Genomic DNA, 20,870 nt, shown 5'->3' on the forward strand with positions numbered 1-20,870 from the left:
ATGTTGTTTACTTTGAAACCCTTTTGCCTCTACTCTCTCTCGTATATCTTCTGACAGGGTGAAGTCACCTATAGCCTTTCCTAGTGTATGGAAGTATTAATTTCTTTCTTTCCTCTACTGGAAGAGCTACTGGCTTTTCTTCATACAGTTTCCTCTGCTCCAGTTTCATAAGTTTCTTTTTGGCTTATATCTGTTTAGGATCAGGTGATATGGCTTCGTTTCTCATGACTGAAGCCCGGCAACATAACACTGAAATTCGAATGGCAGTCAGCAAAGTGGCTGATAAAATGGATCATCTCATGACTAAGGTGACTGAGTCAGGGTTGGGGCCATGTTGAAAGTGGGGATGTAAACAGGGAGCAGCCAGAGCTATAGGTAAACTCTTCTTTGGTTTCCTGTATTGGTAGTAGTTAGAGGTTATATCACTTACAAGGACAGTTATAATTATGTTGGGATCCAGTTACTTGCAGAAAACTCTAACTTACAGTTAGAGATTGTCTCAGGAACTCATTAACCCCCTTAACAATGGGGTCAAATCTTGGGTAAATTGTATTTCTTCATTTTATAACTTCTCACAAGGTCTTTCTGGTATCCCTTTTGTAGGTTGAAGAGTTACAGAAACATAGTGCTGGCAATTCCATACTTATTCCTAGCATGTCAGTTACAATGGAAACAAGCATGATTATGAGCAACATACAGCGAATCATTCAGGTGAGGGTGATTAAGAACAGACCACTCAGGCTGAAGGTCTTACCCTGCTGTCTTCCCAGAGGTACTACCCTTTAACACCTCCACCCCAGAAATAGCCTGTGATAAATGCTACACTGGGTTAGACAATTCGAAAATCCATTATGGCTTAATTCCATCCAAGTGACTTATCACTATATATTCTGAAGGAAACATTGCTTTTTTGACCATACTTCAGAATTTCACTCCTTTTTTTTTTAGCCATTTATTCACTCAATCCATTGGACCTAGTGATTTGTATCCGTCAGGTATAATCTGATGTGTTGTTTTAACATACATGTAGACATAAGTTCTGGTGTTTTGTCTCAAAATATGTTAACAATGTCACCTGTCAGTTCAAGTTGATTCTCTTCTATCTGGCACTTTTCTCTTAAGACACTTAAATTGTACGTCATATATTTTGAATTTAGGAAAATGAAAGATTGAAGCAAGAAATCCTTGAAAAGAGCAATCGGATAGAAGAACAGAATGACAAGATTAGTGAACTAATTGAACGAAATCAGAGGTAATGACAGGTACGGGGCCTGGCTAGGATGGACAAAAGAGTTTATTGTGTATATGCCCAGCTTAAGTACACGTATTTGTTTAGGGCAGTACGTGTGTATTTCTGCCATTTCTGTTTCCTGCCTGTTACGTGAATTATTGCCTGTTTTCTGAGAGGCATTGCAGTAGAAGGAGCTCAGTAGGCTGTGATGTAGGGCAGACCTGTGTTTGATTCCTGCTCTGACCCTCATTCATTTTGTGGCTCTGGGCGTGTTATTGATTCCTGCTGGCCCTAGTTTCTTTATCTTTAAAACTGGTACTATTTATTACTTACAGAACTCTGGTGTCAACTCTTCTCTCTCCTGTGTGGGTTAACTCGGTTTTATCCACCAGAACTCAGATAAAACTTCACTGATTCCCATATAAAACCTAAAGATTTTGTATTTTTTGTAGATACTTCTGAAGATTTGGAGGGATGTGTGGAGAGGGTGAATGGAACACATCACAACACAGCATTTCACTTAAAAAAAATCATTCTCCCATATTTCTCTTCTCCGCTGTCTCTTGTCTCCCACATGACAGAGCTGGGGGAGTGGCTTTCTCTTCTTCCCTCTTTCTTATAGCCTCTTTACTCCTGTCTCTTCCTCCTCATTCCCATTATCACACACCCTTCACGTTATTGTCCTCTCCATTATTCAGGGTAGTTCACTGCTGGCCCAGATTCCTGCTTCCAACCTGATTTCTTTAGATCTCAGTACTTCAGGTCTAAGGAAAAGAAAATGCTTTCAGATAGCTTTTGATGAAGGTATAGAGCAGCAATGTTATGAGGACAGAATGGGCATTGGGTTGTGCTCAGTGCTTGATAAGTGTTTTCTTTTTCCCTATTTCTTTCACAGGTATGTTGAGCAGAGTAACCTGATGATGGAGAAGAGGAACAACTCACTTCAGACAGCCACAGAAAACACACAGGCAAGAGTATTGCATGCTGAACAAGAGAAGGTAAAGCAATTGGGGAGAGAAAAGCCCAGGTCAGGATGGGTGGAGCTAAGGAATGTCCCGTGTACGTACTCACTAGTCGGCTTTCCAACAGAATTTTTGCCATCACTGCAAAAAGAACTAGAAATCTCCCAGCAGGTTTTCATGTATCTATCATCTACATTTCTGTTTTACAATATACTTCGCAGTATGGTGACTCAAAAATAATCACTGATCTTAGTAATTTGATTAGGTAAGAATTACACAGCTTATTGGAAACTAAATTTATTCTGTTGACAAAATCAACAGAAAATTTCCATTATGCCAGGTAACAGATGTTTAGGTTCTTTTTAGTGGAATTCCAGATCGTTTGCTCCTTCATCTGTGTTTGCCAAAGCATTTTAAAGTACTACTATTTGACTTCAATCCTTTCAAAACTAGGAATTTTGACCTGTTCCTGCAGTAGCGGTAAGGAAGACTAGTAGGTCTTGGGTTGGGATCTGCTGATTCTGAAACTCGCTTCTCCGGTTGCTCCAGTGACGTTCTTTATCCTGAATGGATTCCTTCTTGTTTGGGCTACCACTCATCAGCTAGGAGATCCTGACTTTTTCATCTGCTGTCTTTCTTCTCAGAGGTTTAGAAATCGTTTATATTTTATATTAGTGTTTTCCTTGATGAAAACTTAGATTGAACACACTTGTAACTTGTGGAGTTTACTCACTTTCTCATATTCTGGTAATGAGGATTCCTTACTATGTCTTACGCTAATCTTTGTCTTCTCTTAGCCATAGAATCCAGGCAAGTAATGTGTGACCTCTTTTTCTCAGATGAGCAGTGCCTTATCCTGCACAGCCCTGTCCAATCCTGACCCTGTTCTGTTCCCATTACTTTATACCATTTCTTATTTATGTGACTGACTCCTAATGCCTAGGTGAAGATCAGCAGCTTGTGACATTGTTATCATTAGGTAGTGCTGAAGTCACTTAACTGCTCCCCATCCACTAAATGCACTTTTTACTATTTCTCCTTCTTTTACTTTTATTTCTTCTCTTCCTTTCCTTTACTCCTTTTGTTTGCTTGTTTGTTTTTTCTTTAGGCCTATACGGGGCATCTAAATATATTATTTGGCCTCACTGTTACTATTCAGGGCTAAAATGATTACTGTAACTTATTCCAGATCAGTGGTCCGCAAACACTGGCTGCCTCAGACTCACTTGGGGTGCTTGATTAAAACTAGATATTCTTAAATCCCGAACCTCCAGAGATTCTAATTTAGTATATCTAGCTGGGATCTGAATCTGAACTTTTAAAAAGATCCTATAGATTCCAGGTGCAGGAATTACTGCTCTTGTCAGTGATTTCTTTTGTCATAATCTCTGGAGGGGCAGCATTTTTAAGAAGTTCAGCATGTGACTCTCATGTTGAGAAGCACTGTTTTGTGTGTGTATGTGTTCCAATAAAACTGTATTTACAAAAATAATAGGTCAGTTTGGCTCATAGGTCATAGTTTGCCAGCCCCTGAATTAGCTCAGTGATCTACCCAAATGTTTTCGTGTTGATAAACCCCAGAGATGTCTGATACCAGGCATTGAGCCCAGTAGATGCTCTGTTTATAATAGCAAAGCAGTAGAAGTAATAACAACAATAGTAATCACAGCTAGTATCTGCCACGACCCACTGTGTTATAGATACCATGCTTCACACAAATTTTTGAGGGAATCTCGTGATAAATGTGACTGGGATGCCAAGTACTATATGTTTTAATTGATCATCTTTATTTCAGTGAAACTTTTTGAGCCCTGACTCTCCCCTCTTTTTCTTTTGATCCACTTCTCACTTAACAGTTTTCCTGTGATCTCTCCTTTTAAAGGGAGATGGACAAGGTCCTTTCATCCCTGGAGGCAATTTTCTGCCTTCAGACACAGCTCAGAAAGGTATGGTTAAGGGCTCAATGAATATTTGGTGAATGAAATTATTTTTCATTGTGATATAGTACCATAAAAAATTGTGGAATAATGGCTAAAACTGGAGGAGCTATTAGAGGTCGCCTTTTTAGTTTAACCTTTTTATTTTAGAGGGACAAACCAAGACTCAGAAATGAAAGAGTAAAAGACCTGCATAGGACCCCATTTCCATTCAGCTATATTTCTTTTCCTGTGTCAAATTACTGTCTCTCTTGAGTACTGTTTTCCTGCTTTTACCTTGCAAGCTTTATTCACTGTTTTTCTGAACTCTTGGTTCTTCCTGTCATTGCTTTCTTTTTCTCACTCTCCATGTCAGCAGTAGAATTTGATCCACGGTAGGAACCAGGGAGCCATCCCATCCACTGTGTAGATTTTTTTGTGTTTTCCCTTCTCACTTGATTATACCCTAACCTTAAAAAGAAATTATAAATACACCTATGCACACACACATACACACACACACACACATTTTTTTCTGATCATAAAAGTTGCATCTGTTCAGTCTGGAAAATTTACAAATACAGATAAGCAAACATAAAATATAAATCCTTCCACTCAAAAATAATGATATCCATTCCCTTATTTTCTGTGTACATGTGCATTTGGGGGATAGCATTAATTTTTATGCTTCTGATAGGCCTTTCTAGCTAAAGACCTGAGATAAAAAGAGCTTTTGGGTGATTTTCCACTCTGCTTAACCTTTAGCAAGAGAGTGACCCTCCATTTCATTGGCGTGCCTTTGGAATTTGTCCCTTCCAGTGTTTTAGCTGCTGCAAGTGCTTGTGAGAGAGGTGCATGTTTTGTTATTAGTGAACTCTCTGAGCTATGAATAGATGCAAAGTTCTCTGAGCTCTGAGTGAGTTTTGTTTTCATTAGGCCATTTGAAGCAGGACAGTGAGTAGATGAAAGCCACTCCTATATCTAGAAGTTCTAGATTTCATTGTCATCTGTGTTTAGGAGGTGAAAACCTAAGGCTACTGAATAGCAAAAATAAATATCTTAAAGCTTAGTCTAAAGGTTACATATACTCTCAGATACTCATTTATAGCCTATTTATTTTTATTTATTTTTTAAAGTGAAAGCAAGTTTATTAAGGAATAAAAGAATGGTTACCCCATAGGCAGAGCACCGGCATGTTATTTTTATTTTATATACAATTTTATGTTCTTGTTTTACTTATTTATTTATTTATTTTTCTTTTGAGACAGAGTCTTGCTTTGTTGCCCAGGCAGGAGTGTGATCTCAGCTCACTGCAACCTCTGCCTCCTGGGTTCAAGTGATTCTGCTGCCTCAGCCTCTGGAGTAGCTGGGATTACAGGTGCCCACCACCACGCCTGGCTAATTTTTGTAATTTTAGTAGAGACCGGGTTTCACCATGTTGCCAGGCTGGTGTCGAACTCCTGACCTTGTGATCTGCCTGTCTTGGCCTCCCAAAGTGCTGGGATTATAGGCGCGAGCCACCATGCCCGGCCTTTATTTTCTTTTTTTAGGAGAGTCAAAATATCAGATTTTAAATGTAATCTATAAAACTGATAAAGACTTTGGAATAAGGCAAGGAATAAATATATTTAAAACAAGTGGGTACAGTGAACACAATAAGAAGAGACAAATGATAATAAGGAAATAGACAACTGTAAAAATGTATGTAAGGTGTAATAGAGCCAGGCATAGTAGCTTGCACCTGTAGTCCCAGCTACTCCAGAGGCTGAGTGGGGAGGATTGCTTGAGCCCAGGAGTTTGAGGCTACAGTGAGCTATGATCATGTCATTGCACTGTAGCCTGGATGACTGAGCGAGACCCTATCTCTAAAAAAAAAAAGTTTTTAAGTATACTTGTATAGGTATAATAGTATAGGGGTTGTAATAATAGTAGTAATATAATCGTATAGGAGAGATGGTCCACCCCCATAATTTGAATTTGGTTTAATACAAATTGAAGGCAGCCGTAACTCCCTGTTTACTAGTTCAGTCTACATAGAGTTATGTGAGGTTGGTTCATTACTTGCATGAAGAACACCTATGTTTAAAGTGACATCATACTTTGTTATTATTCAGGCCAAGGTGACAGAGGAGTTAGCAGCGGCCACTGCACAAGTCTCTCATCTACAGCTGAAAATGACTGCTCACCAAAAAAAGGAAACAGAGCTGCAGATGCAACTGACAGAAAGCCTGAAGGAGACGGATCTTCTCAGGGGCCAGCTCACCAAAGTGCAGGCAAAGCTCTCAGGTATGTGCTAGGTTGGGGATGCTGGGATTGTTGCCATTTAAACTCAAGGAATTAAGCTGTTTTCTTCCTCTCAATCTTTTTGGCACAATGCTTATGAAGTTTTTGAAGGACTGCACCAAAAATTAAAGGAGACTAGTATAAAATCTACATGATTATTTTACAGAAGGAACAATAAAAGAACTGACTATTCATGTGGAATTCATCAGTGCCACAGTTCCCTTTTGTTTGGGGAGGTGTTGGCTTCAAAATCTTTGGTACCTATGATTGGCTTCAAATACCTGGAAGAGTTAATGTGTTGTTCTAACTCATGACTCAGTGGAAGTTTAAAAAAGAGATGCTTACTGGTGTGGTTTCTTCTTTCCTAGAGGATGGATTGCAGCTCTTCAGCCTGACACTCAAGGCCCCTCCTGCTTGGCTTGTCTCCCATTATATTGTTCAGTTCATCTGGCCCTGACCATACCAGCAAGCCTGCTGGCTGCTCTTCAGCTCATCCTGTAGTTCTTGTCTTGCTTCTTATCCATGCTATTCTCTGGACTTGACATGCCTACCGTTACCAATATTCACCTTCAGTCCTCTTCAAAGTCTGCCTCTTTCAGAAGCTTTCCTAGTTTTCTCTAGAACATTTGATCCTTTAAAAAAAAATCCTTTATCTCTTAGTACATTATTATAACCCTTATCATAGTTTGATAAGCGTGGTGTTTTGCTTATCTTTGTGAAGTCCTCTCCTCCATATTAGTGTTCAGTGCCTGGCAAGACATGGTGATTGGATAGAAGATTGGTGAAGACCAGCAGGTTAATTAATCTACCGTGGTGTATAGAAACAAATATGGAAGGCAGAGATGGGACTAATGGGCAGAGGGTAGCTGGAGCCGCAGCAGAGTTGGGTGGAAGCAAAGTTCATTTGCCTAATAGAAAACTAAAAAACAATGATGTCAATGGGTAAGGTGCTACCTTGAAGATACATCCCTTCCCTTTTATTTTTTTCTTAAATTTTTTATATTTTGTAGAGACAGGAGTCTCACTATATTGACCAGGCTGGTTGTGAACTCTTGACCTCAAGCCATCCTTCCGCCCTGTTCCTCCAAAGTGTTGGAATTAACAGGCCTGGGCCACTGCTCCCAGCCCATCTCTTGCCTTTTAGAGCATGACTGGGCCCACATGAGGCAAACATGTTAGACAGTCTTAGATTTGAATAATGTTCAGATGTCTCCTTTCTGCTTTTGTGGTGCCTTATGACAATTACCTCAAGAGCCATAAGAGTCTCAAAAGTTTCCCAAACAAATTTTATTTATTGCAAAGAGCTTTATTTGAGAAGGGATGTTTTGAAAGCAAATTCTTGGTAGAAGGCCCCAGCTACCAAGAAAGTTGAGACTATCTTACTCAAGCAGTGAGAAAGAACCCAGACTAATACTAAACAGTGATCGGTCCAGTGTGTTAAGATGGTGGCCACAATGGAATTGTGGGAGTGATCTGTTTCAAAGGTCATTTCTGACTGCTGGGGACATTTCTTTCCCATTTTGTATGTGGAGAAGGTGACATGTACACACAGAGATGACTTTCTGTGGGATAAATATGGGTTGATGGAGGAGTCAGCTGACAGCTTGACATATCTTATTGCTGGTCAGTGAGGTGATGTTGAAAGAAGTGAGCAGAGGCTGCTTGTGTAGTAGGACTGGGAAATCAAAGCATGCAACTTTGAAAGAGCCACTGGGGCCCGGCACAGGGGTTCACGCCTATAATCCTAGCACTCTGGGAGGCTGAGGTGGGAGGATTGCCTGAGCCCAGGAGATGGAGGCTATAGTGAGCCATCATACCACTGCACTCCAGTCTGAGTGATGGAGCAAGACTCTGTCTCCAAAAAATAATTTAAAAAAAGAACTGCTGGGATAACACACAGCCCACTACAGCACTGGTTCTGTAGCCAAGTCTCTCTGCTCCTGTATCCCAGAGCTCCAAGAAACCTCTGAGCAAGCACAGTCCAAATTCAAAAGTGAGAAGCAGAGCCGGAAACAACTGGAACTCAAGGTGACATCCCTGGAGGAGGAACTGACTGACCTTAGAGCTGAGAAGGAGTCCTTGGAAAAGGTAAGCTCTACAACCCAGTTGGCCAGAATTAGCTGTTTAATAAACATTTTAATTTTCCTTTTACAAATTACAATCGTATGTGCTTATTGTAACAAATACAAATAATATAGAAAAGTGTAAAATTAAAAAAAAAATTTTCCCCTCTCTAATCTCATACATTAGAGGTGACAATTATAAAGTATATGATCCTTCCAGATTGTTTTCTGTATGTTGAAAACATACATTCACACTCACACACACATACATGTATGTATACTGACAACTTTTTTTACATCACATTTCATGCTTTTTAGGAAAATATCATGGCCTTGTACTACATAAGATCTTTCTCATATTTTACTGCTGCATAGTAGCCAACTGTGAGGCTGTACCATAATTTATTTAATTATTCGGATGGACATTTATGTTTTTATTTTTTCATTATTTTAAACATTGCTTGTATGGACATTCTCATATAACTGTTTTTGCAAATTTGTTTCAGCATTCGTATAAGATGGATTGCATGAGTAAGAATCATGGGATCAAAGGGAAGGCTACATATTTGAATTTTTATAAATATTACCAGATTATCCTCAAAGAATAGGGCTTACACTTTCAGCACTATGTGAGTGAGCCCATTTGTCACATTCTTCCCCATTCTACATATATCACTTTTTCTAATCTTCATTAGTCTGACAGGTGAAATATGTTATCTTGTTTTAATGTGTATTTTTATTAGTAGTAAAGCTTTCATATATTTAATACCTATTTATATTTCTTAGGTATCTCTTTTTAGTGTCCTTTATCCTATTATTAGTTTGATTTGTGAACCCTTTTAAGGGTATCAATCCTTTGCCAGTCATAGATGTTGTAAATATTTTTCTAGTTTGCTGTCTTTTCACTTTATTTGTAGTATATTTTGTTGGTTAAAATTTTAATATCAGGAAAGACTAAGTGAACAAAGTGAGGACATTTCTATCTTTTTGTATGTTCTGGAATAGTTGAAATATGAAGAGAATAAACTGCTCCTGAGGCTTCAGTAATCGTATTAGTAAAACTGTTTTGGCCCAGTGCCTTTTAAGAGGGTAAATCTTGGTCTGCAATTACATTTTTTTTCTAGGATTTTTTTCTATTTTATTTATTTATTTTTAACCAATCCCTTCTAACCTCTTGGCTGTTTTCAGTTTGTCATTACTTTAGATACTACTATAGTGACCATCCTTGTAACACACTCTTTGTGACTGTGACTTATTGAATCCTTAATTACAATTTGTGGAATTTCTGGATATGTATGTTTTTAAAGGCTTTTCAGAGGATTACTATCCAAAGGGAGTATATCCATTCATTTTCTTACTATCAGGGTATGAGAATGTCTGATTTCCTGTACCCTCATTAAAGTTAGGATGTTCCCTAGCTCTTAATAGAGGGCTAAAGTTCTTCTTGTCTTCCTTCTCCTGTCACCATTTTCCTCACCCAGTAGCTAAGAATGTTAAATATTTAGGGGAAAATTAAACTAAAAAATGAAGTTCCAGAAATGGAGTAAGGATCCCACAAGGTAATTAACTGCCACCGCCATCATCCCTTTTGATTCTCCGTTAACAAGCTAGAGCTGATGATGGTTCTCCTGTTCCTAAGAACCTCTCAGAAAGGAAAAAGAAGTCAGCTCAAGAGCGTTCTCAGGCCGAGGAGGAGATAGATGAAATTCGCAAGTCATACCAGGAAGAATTGGACAAACTTCGACAGCTCTTGAAAAAGACTCGAGTGTCCACTGACCAAGCAGCTGCAGAACAGGTAATGGGAAACTGAAGCACTTTGGAAATAGAGGGAAGGTGTGAAGGATTCAGAGAGAAAAGCTTCTAGTTTCTTCCTTACCCTTTTAGGATGACATTTCTCATAGCTGATACTCTCACTTTGGAGAAAGGTAGATAAAGTAATCCAGATATATGCCAGACAGCCAGGAATCGAATGGAGAATCTTCTTTCTTTTTTTAAAGCTTAGTTAATATTTAATTACATAAGTAAAAATGAAAAATACTTTTCGTACAAAAAAACTCCAAACATGATAAGGCCAAAGCCATCAACCATCACACACCATCCTTCAGGCACATTATCATCCTTGAAAGGAAGGGATTTATTTAGGTCATCAGGAAGGGAACCAGGGATAGTGGCAGGACACAGCTGGATCTCTAGTCTGTGCAACAGCAACCTTTCTCATTGTAAGTTTAAAATTTATATGCATATGTTTGTTTAATTAGAGTTCATTGGTGTCCTCGGTTTGACCACCTCTGGGAATTTTGGTGAAAAAAAGTTTCTGAACCTATAAAATTTAGGGTTCAGACCCTGAAAAGCAATGATCACATGACCCTGCCCTCCAGGAACCTATCTAAATAGGCACACTTTTGTCTGCTTGGAGTACCTTTTGGAGTCCTGACAACCAATGACATCTTAAGAAGTGCATTTACTTTAAAAGTAATGAGAGTCTTTTAAACAGTTTCCCAGTTAAATCTGGGCTGTTAGCTTATTCTTTTGCTTTTTGAAAGATGGGCTTCCCTAGGTGCAATGGAATCTCACTCCCCTGCCCCCAAGGATGGTATGGTCATTACTTTCTCTTGGCAGCTGTCTTTAGTACAGGCTGAGCTACAGACCCAGTGGGAAGCAAAATGTGAACACTTGTTGGCCTCCGCCAAGGATGAGCACCTGCAGCAGTACCAGGAGGTGTGCGCACAGAGAGACGCCTATCAGCAGAAGCTGGTACAACTTCAGGAAAAGGTACATATTTTTCTTGAGCCAAACAGTTTAGGCAGCCCAGTTAATTTGAGGCAAGCAGGCTGTTTGAGTCCTGTTGATCCTTCTAAGCCTAAAAGTTATTAATAGCTAGAAGACAAAACCACACTTGTTTAGCTTGTCAGTTATCTTTTACATACTTATTTGGGGTGATAGGTCAGTGACCTGGAAAAAGAGAGAACAGCACCAGTGTTCTGGAACATGTTTTCCATTATTATTGGATCCTTCATTTATTAAACAAATATTTATTGAGAGTCAGTTGTATTCCATCCACTGTGTTAAAGAAAGTGCATACAAGGAACCTGTCCCTCATGTATCTCACAGTCAAGAAAGGGAGACAAAGAAACAAAGATAGGCGTTAAGTGCTGTGGGGCCCAGAAGAGGAAGTACCCCGGAGAGCTGGGAAGGTTTCCCAAAGGAGGTGACATTTGAGCAGAGCCAAGAAGGACAAATAGCTTTGGTAAGGCAGCAAAGGAGGCAGAACATCTTGGGCAAAGGCACTGAGATAAGTTGGAGGCTGGGGTGTGGTGGGATCATCAGGCCTGGAAAAGAAAGAGATGGGACATGGCTTAGGGTCATGGTATGAAAGTCCATATTCGAGGTCAGTTTCTTTCCCGAAAGTGTCCTATTGAAAACTTTTGGCTCAGAGATCTTGGAGGCAATCTTGCAGACAAATGGGTTGCTGTTAATGCTGAATGTTTATGTCTAAATGACTAGAGTTATTACCTACCCTCCTGCTCTTTTTTCATTATATTTTTGACCTGATTAAGAACGAGGCAAGCGACCTTCTTGGGAAAGAGAAAGTGAAGTTTTGAGTTGAAATTGAGTGATGAGGAGATAGAATTCTCTGAGGCAGAGGGTCTTGGGTGGGGGCTGAGGGAGTGGACACCAACAGACCTAGGTGAGCTTAAGACTTGATGTTTAGAGATGCCGGAGAGGATGTGGAGAAATAGGAATGCTTTTACACTGTTGGTGGAGCGTAAATTAGTTCAACCACTGTGGAAGACACTGTGGTGATTCCTCAAGGATCTAGAACTAGAATTACCATTTGACCCAGCAATCCCATTACTGGGTATATACCCAAAGGATTATAAATCATGCTACTATAAAGACACATGCACACGTATGTTTATTGCGGCACTATTCACAATAGCAAAGACTTAGAACCAACCCAAACGTCCATCAATGATAGACTGGATTAAGAAAATGTGGCACATATACACCATGGAATGCTATGCAGCCATAAAAAAGGATGAGTTCATGTCCTTTGCAGGGACATGGATGAAGCTGGAAACCATCATTCCCAGCAAACTATCAAAAGGACAGAAAACCAAACACTGCATGTTCTCACTCATAGGTGGGAATTGATCAATGAGAATACTTGGACACAGGGCGGGGAACGTCACACACCAGGGCCTGTCAGAGGGTGGGGGACTGGGGGAGGGATAGCATTAGGAGATAGACCTAATATAAATGATGAGTTGATGGGTGCAGCAAACCAACATTGCACATGTATACCTATGTATCAAACCTGCACGTTGTGCACATGTACTCTAGAACTTAAAGTATAATGATAAGAAGAAAAGAATCTGAAATAAAATTGTCTTTTTATTATATGCAAAAAAAAAAAAAGAGAGAGAGAAAGAGACTTGATGTTTAGGGTGGTTCTCCTCCCCTTGGGTTTTCTGACCTTCACCTGGTAATCCAGGTTCCTGAGGCCACAGCCACAGTCTGTTTGTTTTGCAGTGTTTAGCCCTCCAGGCCCAAATCACAGCTCTCACCAAGCAAAATGAACAGCACGTCAAGGAACTAGAGAAGAACAAGTCCCAGATGTCTGGGGTTGAAGCTGCTGCATCTGACCCTTCGGAGAAGGTGAGCTGGTATTTCAAAGGAGAAGCATTCAGAAAGAACATGGCCAGTATGTTGTGTTAGTAGCTCTTTTTCTAACTTTAGTGATGTTTTATTTGTCTGATGACTTTAAAATGAACCAGATTTGGTGTTTGCTTGTGTTTGAGACGGAGTCTCGCTTTTTCGCCAGGCTAGAGTGCAGTGGCGCGATCTTGGCTCACTGCAACCTCTGCCTCCCAGGTTCAAGCGATTCTCCTGCTGCAGCCTGCTGAGTAGCTGGGACTACAGGCATGCGCCACCACACCCAGCTAATTTTTATATTTTTAGTAGAGACGGGGTTTCACCATGTTGGCCAGGATGGTCTCAATCTCTTGACCTTGTGATCCGCCTGCCTCAGCCTCCCAGAGTGCTGGGATTACAGGCGTGAGCTACCGTGCACGGCCCAGATTTGGTTTCTTGAGTTTAAGGAGCTTACATTCTAGTGGGGAAAACAAATACATACTTATATATTAAATGGCAAACCCAAAAGAACCCTATCTTTCTGAGGTTTTGACAGGTATAGGAAGGGCCTCTAACCACAGGAGAGAATGGGACTTGGGGCGTGTGCCCAGCATCCACTGGCCTCTGACCCTTAGAGCCTATGGCAGCTCCTAGTGGTGCTCACAGTGGGAGGGAGACATTAAGCAATGGTCTTTAAGCAGTCCTGGGCACACGGGCCACAGCCTGCCTGCGCTTGATAGGTAACTCTCATGACTAGCCCTTCTGTCAAAATGCTGCTCATTATTTAGTATCATCCTCTCCACAGTGACAGACTTCAGTGTCTCTGCTTATGACCAGCGGTATCCGTGTAGAGATCTAAGATGGCTTCATTTTGGCCTTCCAAACACCTCTCTGGGATTTAATGCATCCTTTAGTGACTTGATTTTGGCAGCATGTGTTTTGATGTTCACACAGGTCAAGAAGATCATGAACCAGGTGTTCCAGTCCTTACGTAGAGAGTTTGAGCTGGAGGAATCTTACAATGGCAGGACCATTCTGGGAACCATCATGAATACGATCAAGGTACAGCCAGCCAGCTGTCGATTGTTTCATCGGAATGGGCGTTTTGTTGCTTAAGTACTTGCTAAGGGATCATGAATAAAATAATTGTTCAAGGAAGGGACAGTGGCTCATGCTTGTAATCCCAGCACTTTGGGAGGCAAAGGTGGGAGGACTGCTTGAGGCCAGGAACTCGAGACCAGGTTGGGCAACATAATGAGACTTTGTCTCTACTAAAATTAAAAAATTAGCCGGGTATGGTGGCATGTGCCTGTAGTCCCAGCTACTTGGGAGGCTGAGGCTGGAGGATCACTTGAGCCCAGAAGTTCAAGACTATAGTGAGCCATGATTACCCCCGACTGCACTTCAGCCTGGATAACAGAGCAAGACCCTGTCTCCAAAGAAAAAAAAAAGAAAATTATTCAGGACTGTTCCTCAGTAATTAGGATTCCTGGAGTGACTTGACAGATACAGTCAGCCTCTTTTAACAGAAAAGAAGCAAAGTCATTTAAACTAGATGACCAGTAGTGTTAATAAGAATTAGTAGTGGCTACTGTGTTCCTTTCAGTGATCATCTCCTCCTTGGCTTTTGAACAGATGGTGACTCTTCAGCTGTTAAACCAACAGGAGCAAGAGAAGGAAGAGAGCAGCAGTGAAGAAGAAGAAGAAAAAGCAGAAGAGCAGCCACGGAGACCTTCCCAGGAGCAGTCAGCCTCAGCCAGTTCTGGGCAGCCTCAAGCACCCCTGAATAGGGAGAGGCCAGAATCCCCCATGGTGCCTTCAGAGCAAGTGGTTGAGGAAGCTGTCCCGTTGCCTCCTCAGGCCCTCACCACTTCTGAGGATGATGTACACAGAAGGAAAGGGGACTCAGAAGCAGAGGCACTCTCAGAAATAAAAGATGGTTCCCTTCCACCCGAACTGTCTTGCATCCCATCCCACAGAGTTCTGGGGCCCCCGACTTCAATTCCACCTGAGCCCCCAGGCCCTGGAACCATGGACTCTGAGTGTGAGGAGTCACTTGCTCCCAGCCCAATGGCAGCTAAGCCCAACAACTCACCAGGAAAGGTCTGTGTCAGAGAAGTAGCACCAGATGGCCCACTACAAGAAAGCTCCACAAGACTGTCCCTGACTTCAGACCCCGAGAAGGGGGACCCACTGGCCTTAGGGCCTGAAAGCCCAGGAGAGCCTCAGCCTCCACAGCTCAAGAAAGATGATGTCACTAGCTCCACTGGTCCCCACGAGGAGCTGTTGAGCACAGAGGCAGATTCCACAGTTGCAGGAGCAGCCCTCAGATCCAGCCATCATTCCCAGCATTCCAGGTATGTTCCTCTGAGCACTGCTTCAGGGACAGGGTGGCTATCTGTGGTGAGGAGTGTCTCTGTTTTTTCCAGGGCTGGCAACTCCATCCCTCAGAGACTAATTTACTGATGTCTTCATTCATTAGTTGATGTATTAATTCAGCAACACCTACCACGTAGAAGGCTCTGTGGTAGGCACTATGATACTGTGGTGGGCACTGCGATAGTGCGGCGGGCGCTGCGATAGTGTGGCGGGCGCTGCGGTAGTGTGGCGGGCGCTGCGGTAGTGTGGCGAGAGCTGCCGTAGTGTGGTAGGCAAGGCAGGTTTGGTTCTTGAGTTTAAGGAGTGACAGTCAAGTGGAGAAAACAAACAAATACATACTTATATATTATAAAAGTATAGTAAGTCCTTTTAAAAAAGAAACAGGGCACTATTCTAAAGGAGTTGTTCCACTTTAGATAGGGTGGCTAGGGAAGGATCCTGAGAAGGTCACATTGAAAAGATGACTCTGGCTGTAGGTTCTGAAGGGGGCCACTGTAGGGTGTGGGAAGAGATGGTGGCAGCAGAGGTGGGAGGAATTCCTGGGCAGTCACCAACGCTGTTGAATCTTTACCCAAGGGCCGGTGACCCTTGTAGGTGGTGGGTAGTGTGACCTGGAGCAGGAACAGTAACATTTTCTATGACTTGATTCTCCTTCAGTCTCTCTCGGGATGAAGAGGATGAACTGTCTAAATGGGCAGCTCTGAAAGCTCTGAGGCCCAAAGCACAGCCTGAGGAGGAAGATGAAGACGAGGTGGTAAGGAAATCCCAGGCACTGTCAAGTCCTCACACAGCCACCTGGGGGCTCTTCCCCACTGGCTCTGAGAAGAGAAATGGAGCCTGTTGGTGGCCCACTCCCTGGGCTCTGTGTGCAGGACCCTGTGGGAGCAGGCTTGGGGCTGGGCTGGGAGGGCGCAGCTCTGTAAGCAGATTAGGGGACAGTCACATACCACTTTACTTTTGAGAAAGAATCATAGTCTCTGTCCGTGCAGGAATTCGTTCCCTGAGAGCAAGAAAGCTGAGCTGCTTAGTCCCATATTGGAATGCTGAAGCCTTAGGTTTCCCCAAATCTGCTGGGATATTATTTATATTTTAGAATTGGAAAGGACTTTGAAGATCATCTTGCCTGGCATCCTTATTCATAGATAAAGAACCTGAGGCTCAAAAGGATGATTTACCCAAAGCCACAGAGTGAGTTAATGGCAAAGCTAGGACTAACCCCCAGGCTTCTGTAAAGACTGCCTGTTCCTGAGCATTTTCCACTTAGCCCGCTTTCCTCCTGCCTTGTTTTGTCGTCACAATATCCCTGGGCACAAAATGGGTTCAGTATTAATAGCATAGCTTCATTTAACAGAGAACAAGAGTGAAGGCCAGGAGAGGAGGGCACTGATAGGGACTGAATTAGAACCCCGCTCCTCGCATCTGCAGTTCCCTACTGTGCTCGGTTACAACCGTTCTGGCTGTCCCTAGACCATTCTGACGGCTCTGAAATGCATATGGAGAACACAGGTGGGCTTCAGGCTCAGTCCATCCAAAGGACAGAAATATGAGAGTGAATGGGGCAAATTTTGTCCCCTCATGTATCAACCAGAGTGGATTTTGCCTTTTGCCAAAACCTTGAGCAGAGAGCTGTGATAGATCTGGACTCCAGCTTGTATGTACCAGAGTCCTTCCCTCTTGCCTGTGTTCCTTTGGGGAATGTACCAGTTCCTTCCATTAGCCTTTCTTCCCAAGAGTTAAATTTTCATTTGAGAATCCAGAATACCAATTCTGCCCTAAAACAAAAGGAAAAAAGGGGGGGAAACCCAACTGAGTATATTCTAAGTGACTGCCCTAAATATAGTTGGAAGCTTTTGATTAGCGAGTATATTATTGGTATTAGTACCAATACTGTCAAGTTAACATGTATTTCTTGGCTACTCTGAAAACGACTTCACAAATGTTCTCATTTAATCTTCTACCAATCCAATGAGTTAGGTACTTTTATCCCATTTTATAGATCAGAGGGCTGAGGCTCAGGAAGATTAAATAATTTAACTAAGCTTATATAGCTAGTAAATGTGGAGCCAGAACTTTAGTCAGGACAAAACAGAAGCTGTGAGCCACACTTGAAAATCCTATACTGTCAGAGTTAGAGATCACTTCATTGATGTCCGGAGAGAAGTACGAGGTCTGGTTAATTGGTAGTGACATGGGAATTGCCCAGAGACTTGTGTACACATCACACTGCCTTCCCTTTTGCCTGGCCCTGTGAAGATGGATCCTGGTTGGCAGTAGCTCACCAGAGCAGAGAATGCCTTAGTAGAGACTATTCAGTTCGTGCCTGTCTCTAGCATCAATCCCTTCTAGCCGGGTAGGTCCTGTTCCCTTGCCAATCCAGAGGAGAAAGGTCAGGAGCTCAAGTTGTGAAAAGAGTGGGTCTCTTATGGCCCATCAGTCCCTTTCAACCCCACTACCTTAGCTGGGAGGAGCAAGGGTAGTGCCAGTCAGGCTAGAGGTGTGGGGGGCTGTGGCTCCGTGTTCTTCACCTCTTAGGATTCTCCAGTTGGCCAAGCCTCCACGTTCAACTCTTTTTCAAATGATGAGATCACACCCAGAGCCAGTCAGGCCACCTTAGGCCACAACAACAGTGTTTTTTCATATGTGGTTGTCTTCTTCCCAACCTCCCTACTTCCCACTTCCTCTCGCTCTCTCAGGGCTGCTTTGCTTCTGTTTCTTTCTCCTGCTCCAGTGTTTCCTCTTTGACCCTTCTTTCTTCACACAAAATATGTAAGTTACTGCATGAGAGGAAAACCTGTCAAATCAATACATGTGCTTCACAAATAAATGACAAGATCAGCCAAACAAAGTTCGTCTTTTGTCTCTGTTGAAAAGATTGCCTCCCTTCTCTACCTGCTTGTCTCAGCTTTATCTGAAAGCCTAGGTTTGCTGGCCTCAGAGTTGGCCCTGTCAGTACAACCTCCTTTCTGAACCAGAGCTGGGAACAGAAGTTGGATTGCTTCCACTCAAAGGTGGAAAGTTGAGTGGTGCAGGGACAAGTGAGGACTGACTGCTCTTTCCTGTTTTATCAGAGCATGAAGGGACGCCCACCCCCAACACCCCTTTTTGGAGATGATGATGATGACGATGACATTGACTGGCTGGGATGAAGACCCAGGAAACTGGTGCAAAGGTTTCTCTGCAACCCTTCCCTAAGCATGATTTTGCACAGCCAGCCCTGGGTCTAGGTGAGCCACAGGGTGAGGTCAAGGTGAGCATTCTGGGAACAATAGTTTGGGCTCAGACGGTGGCTTGGCCACCTTCTGAGCCCCACCCCCACCAGACCTGGTGAAGAGGATCATAACCACCTTCAAAAACACTGGATTTTCAGCAGCAAGTTGGAAGAAGGACTGGTAGATTCCCCTCCAGCCAGTCACCTGTAAGAGTCTTGTCCTCTGCCAGACTTTTAAATCTCTTCATTAACTCTCAGACTGACCTGGGAGCCCTCCTCTACCTGAATCCAGTGCTCAACTGTGCCCCGGCAACAAGTCAAGTCACCTGGGTTGAGGTCTTCCTGGTAGAACCAAGGGAGATTACACCATCTAAATCCCGGTGCAGTTAACAGCCTGGCCTATAGTCCTGGGACATGTATCTTCTTCTCTGCCTTAAATCTGATATAAGAGGTCAATGACTATTTGAAAATAAAACTAAAATGAATGTCTATAATGAAACTTGACTCAAGTCCTTGGAGAGAAATTGAGTTTGGTTCCAAGGACTGTCTGTGCTCCTTTATGGGAATCTAAGGGTAGGAGTCTTACAGATCTGGGTCAGTTAACGTGCACAGAACGTTGTGGCGCATTTACTCCCTTTGTTACCTAACCCTGGAACTTTTAGGCTTTCAAAGAAAGTCACCACTGTAGTACTAGCCCATCCCTGGGGCATGATGGTTCTCTTGCTCCTGCAGGCTTAGTCCTGCAGTCTAGGAAGCCATGCAGAGAAGGTGGGAGGGTCCCTTCTCTCCATTGTTCATGGCACCTGAGGGATTCTTCACTTTGAGAGCAGCTTCCATTCCCTTAGAACTCATGGGACCAGGACTAATGCAGAGAAGAGTAGTGAGAAAATATTTGTGGTCCTTTTCTTGATTCCAGGATCTTCCAAAGATCATACAATCAGTCTTTTAGAAAATAGAATAATTTTAATAAAAATGTTCCTTGATTTTAAATGTTTACAAGATAGGACTCAAAATTCCACTTCATCTGGCCTGGCATCATCCTTGCAGGCTTTGGATGTCTCCCAGGTGCGGGCCTGGGGGGCAGTGAGAACTAATTATTTCTTTGTTGCTTAACAAAAGGCAGTGCTGTTTGGCACTTTATACAGACTGGCTTATCTCCAGCAACCACTGCAGAAGACAGTGTTATCACCATTTTATAGAGAAAACTGAGACTTAGAGAGGTAAAGTAATTTGCCCAAAGTTACATAGCTAGGAAGCCTCAGCACAAGAATTCAAATCCTGGCCATCTGATTCCAGAGCCTGGGCTGTTGGTCAGCACAGCAGCATTCCCTGCCTGACTGTCACTGGTTGGGGGAAGGGGCGGTGATGCTTTTAGAAACACAGGCTTCTGGGCTCCACCTCAGATCTTCTGAAACAGAATTTCCACCATTAATGGTAAAATAGAAAGAGCATGATCTGCGTTCACATCCCTGTTCCACTGGGTGCTGTGTGGTATTAGCCAAGTTACTTACCCTTTCAGCCTTGGCCCCCTCATCTGACTTGATGAAGAAATGGACTTGGGGTCAGGCTGCCTGGCTCTGAATCCTGGCTCTGCCACTTATTAACTAGTGACTTTACTTAACTTCTCTGTGCCTGAACTTCTCATTTCTAAGATGGGGACAGAAATAGTTTCTGCCTTGTCATGAAGATTAAATGAGTTAATTTTTGCAAAGTGCTTAGAAGACTGCCTAACAAAGAATAAGCACTATATAGATATTTGTTTGTTTTTGAGTCAGAGTCTTACTCTGTCACCCAGACTGGAGTGCAGTGGCGCCATCTCGGCTCACTGCAAGCTCCGCCCCCCTGGGTTCACGCCATTCTCCTGCCTCAGCCTCCCGAGTAGCTGGGACTACAGGCGCCCACCACCATGCCCGGCTAATTTTTTGTATTTTTAGTAGAGACGGGGTTTCACCGTGTTAGCCAGGTTGGTCTTGATCTCCTGACCTCGTGATCTGCCCACCTCTGCCTCCCAAAGTGCTGGGATTACAGGCATGAGCCACTGCACCCGGCCAGATATTTGTTAAATTTAAAAAAATTTTTAATTAGGAATTTAGGAAAAACATCACCTTTTGTGACTGGGCTCTGAAGAGTGAAGCAATGGACTGCCTACTAGGTCTACCCATATAATCACTGTTTCTAAAGCACATATATATA

The 20,870-nt window shown here is 42.6% G+C and overlaps 1 protein-coding gene across 1 annotated transcript in view; it reads left to right on the forward strand.

Moving 5' to 3' along the window:
• Window positions 1–19,181, forward strand: part of FKBP15 (FK506 binding protein 15, 133kDa) — a 115,617-nt gene extending 96,436 nt beyond the window's left edge. Inside the window, exons 20-32 of the mRNA XM_011973694.1 lie at window positions 199–308; window positions 604–711; window positions 1,158–1,252; window positions 2,127–2,229; window positions 6,224–6,395; window positions 8,344–8,480; window positions 10,095–10,250; window positions 11,075–11,227; window positions 12,989–13,114; window positions 14,045–14,152; window positions 14,726–15,447; window positions 16,127–16,223; window positions 18,538–19,181. Coding sequence (XP_011829084.1) covers window positions 199–308; window positions 604–711; window positions 1,158–1,252; window positions 2,127–2,229; window positions 6,224–6,395; window positions 8,344–8,480; window positions 10,095–10,250; window positions 11,075–11,227; window positions 12,989–13,114; window positions 14,045–14,152; window positions 14,726–15,447; window positions 16,127–16,223; window positions 18,538–18,615 — 2,165 coding nt within the window. The 3' untranslated portion in view covers window positions 18,616–19,181. The remainder of the gene's footprint in view (window positions 1–198; window positions 309–603; window positions 712–1,157; window positions 1,253–2,126; window positions 2,230–6,223; window positions 6,396–8,343; window positions 8,481–10,094; window positions 10,251–11,074; window positions 11,228–12,988; window positions 13,115–14,044; window positions 14,153–14,725; window positions 15,448–16,126; window positions 16,224–18,537) is intronic.
• The last annotated feature ends 1,689 nt before the right edge of the window (window positions 19,182–20,870 follow it).

This window comes from Mandrillus leucophaeus, unplaced genomic scaffold (assembly GCF_000951045.1).
Source record: "Mandrillus leucophaeus isolate KB7577 unplaced genomic scaffold, Mleu.le_1.0 Scaffold1394, whole genome shotgun sequence".
Lineage (NCBI taxonomy): Eukaryota > Metazoa > Chordata > Mammalia > Primates > Cercopithecidae > Mandrillus > Mandrillus leucophaeus.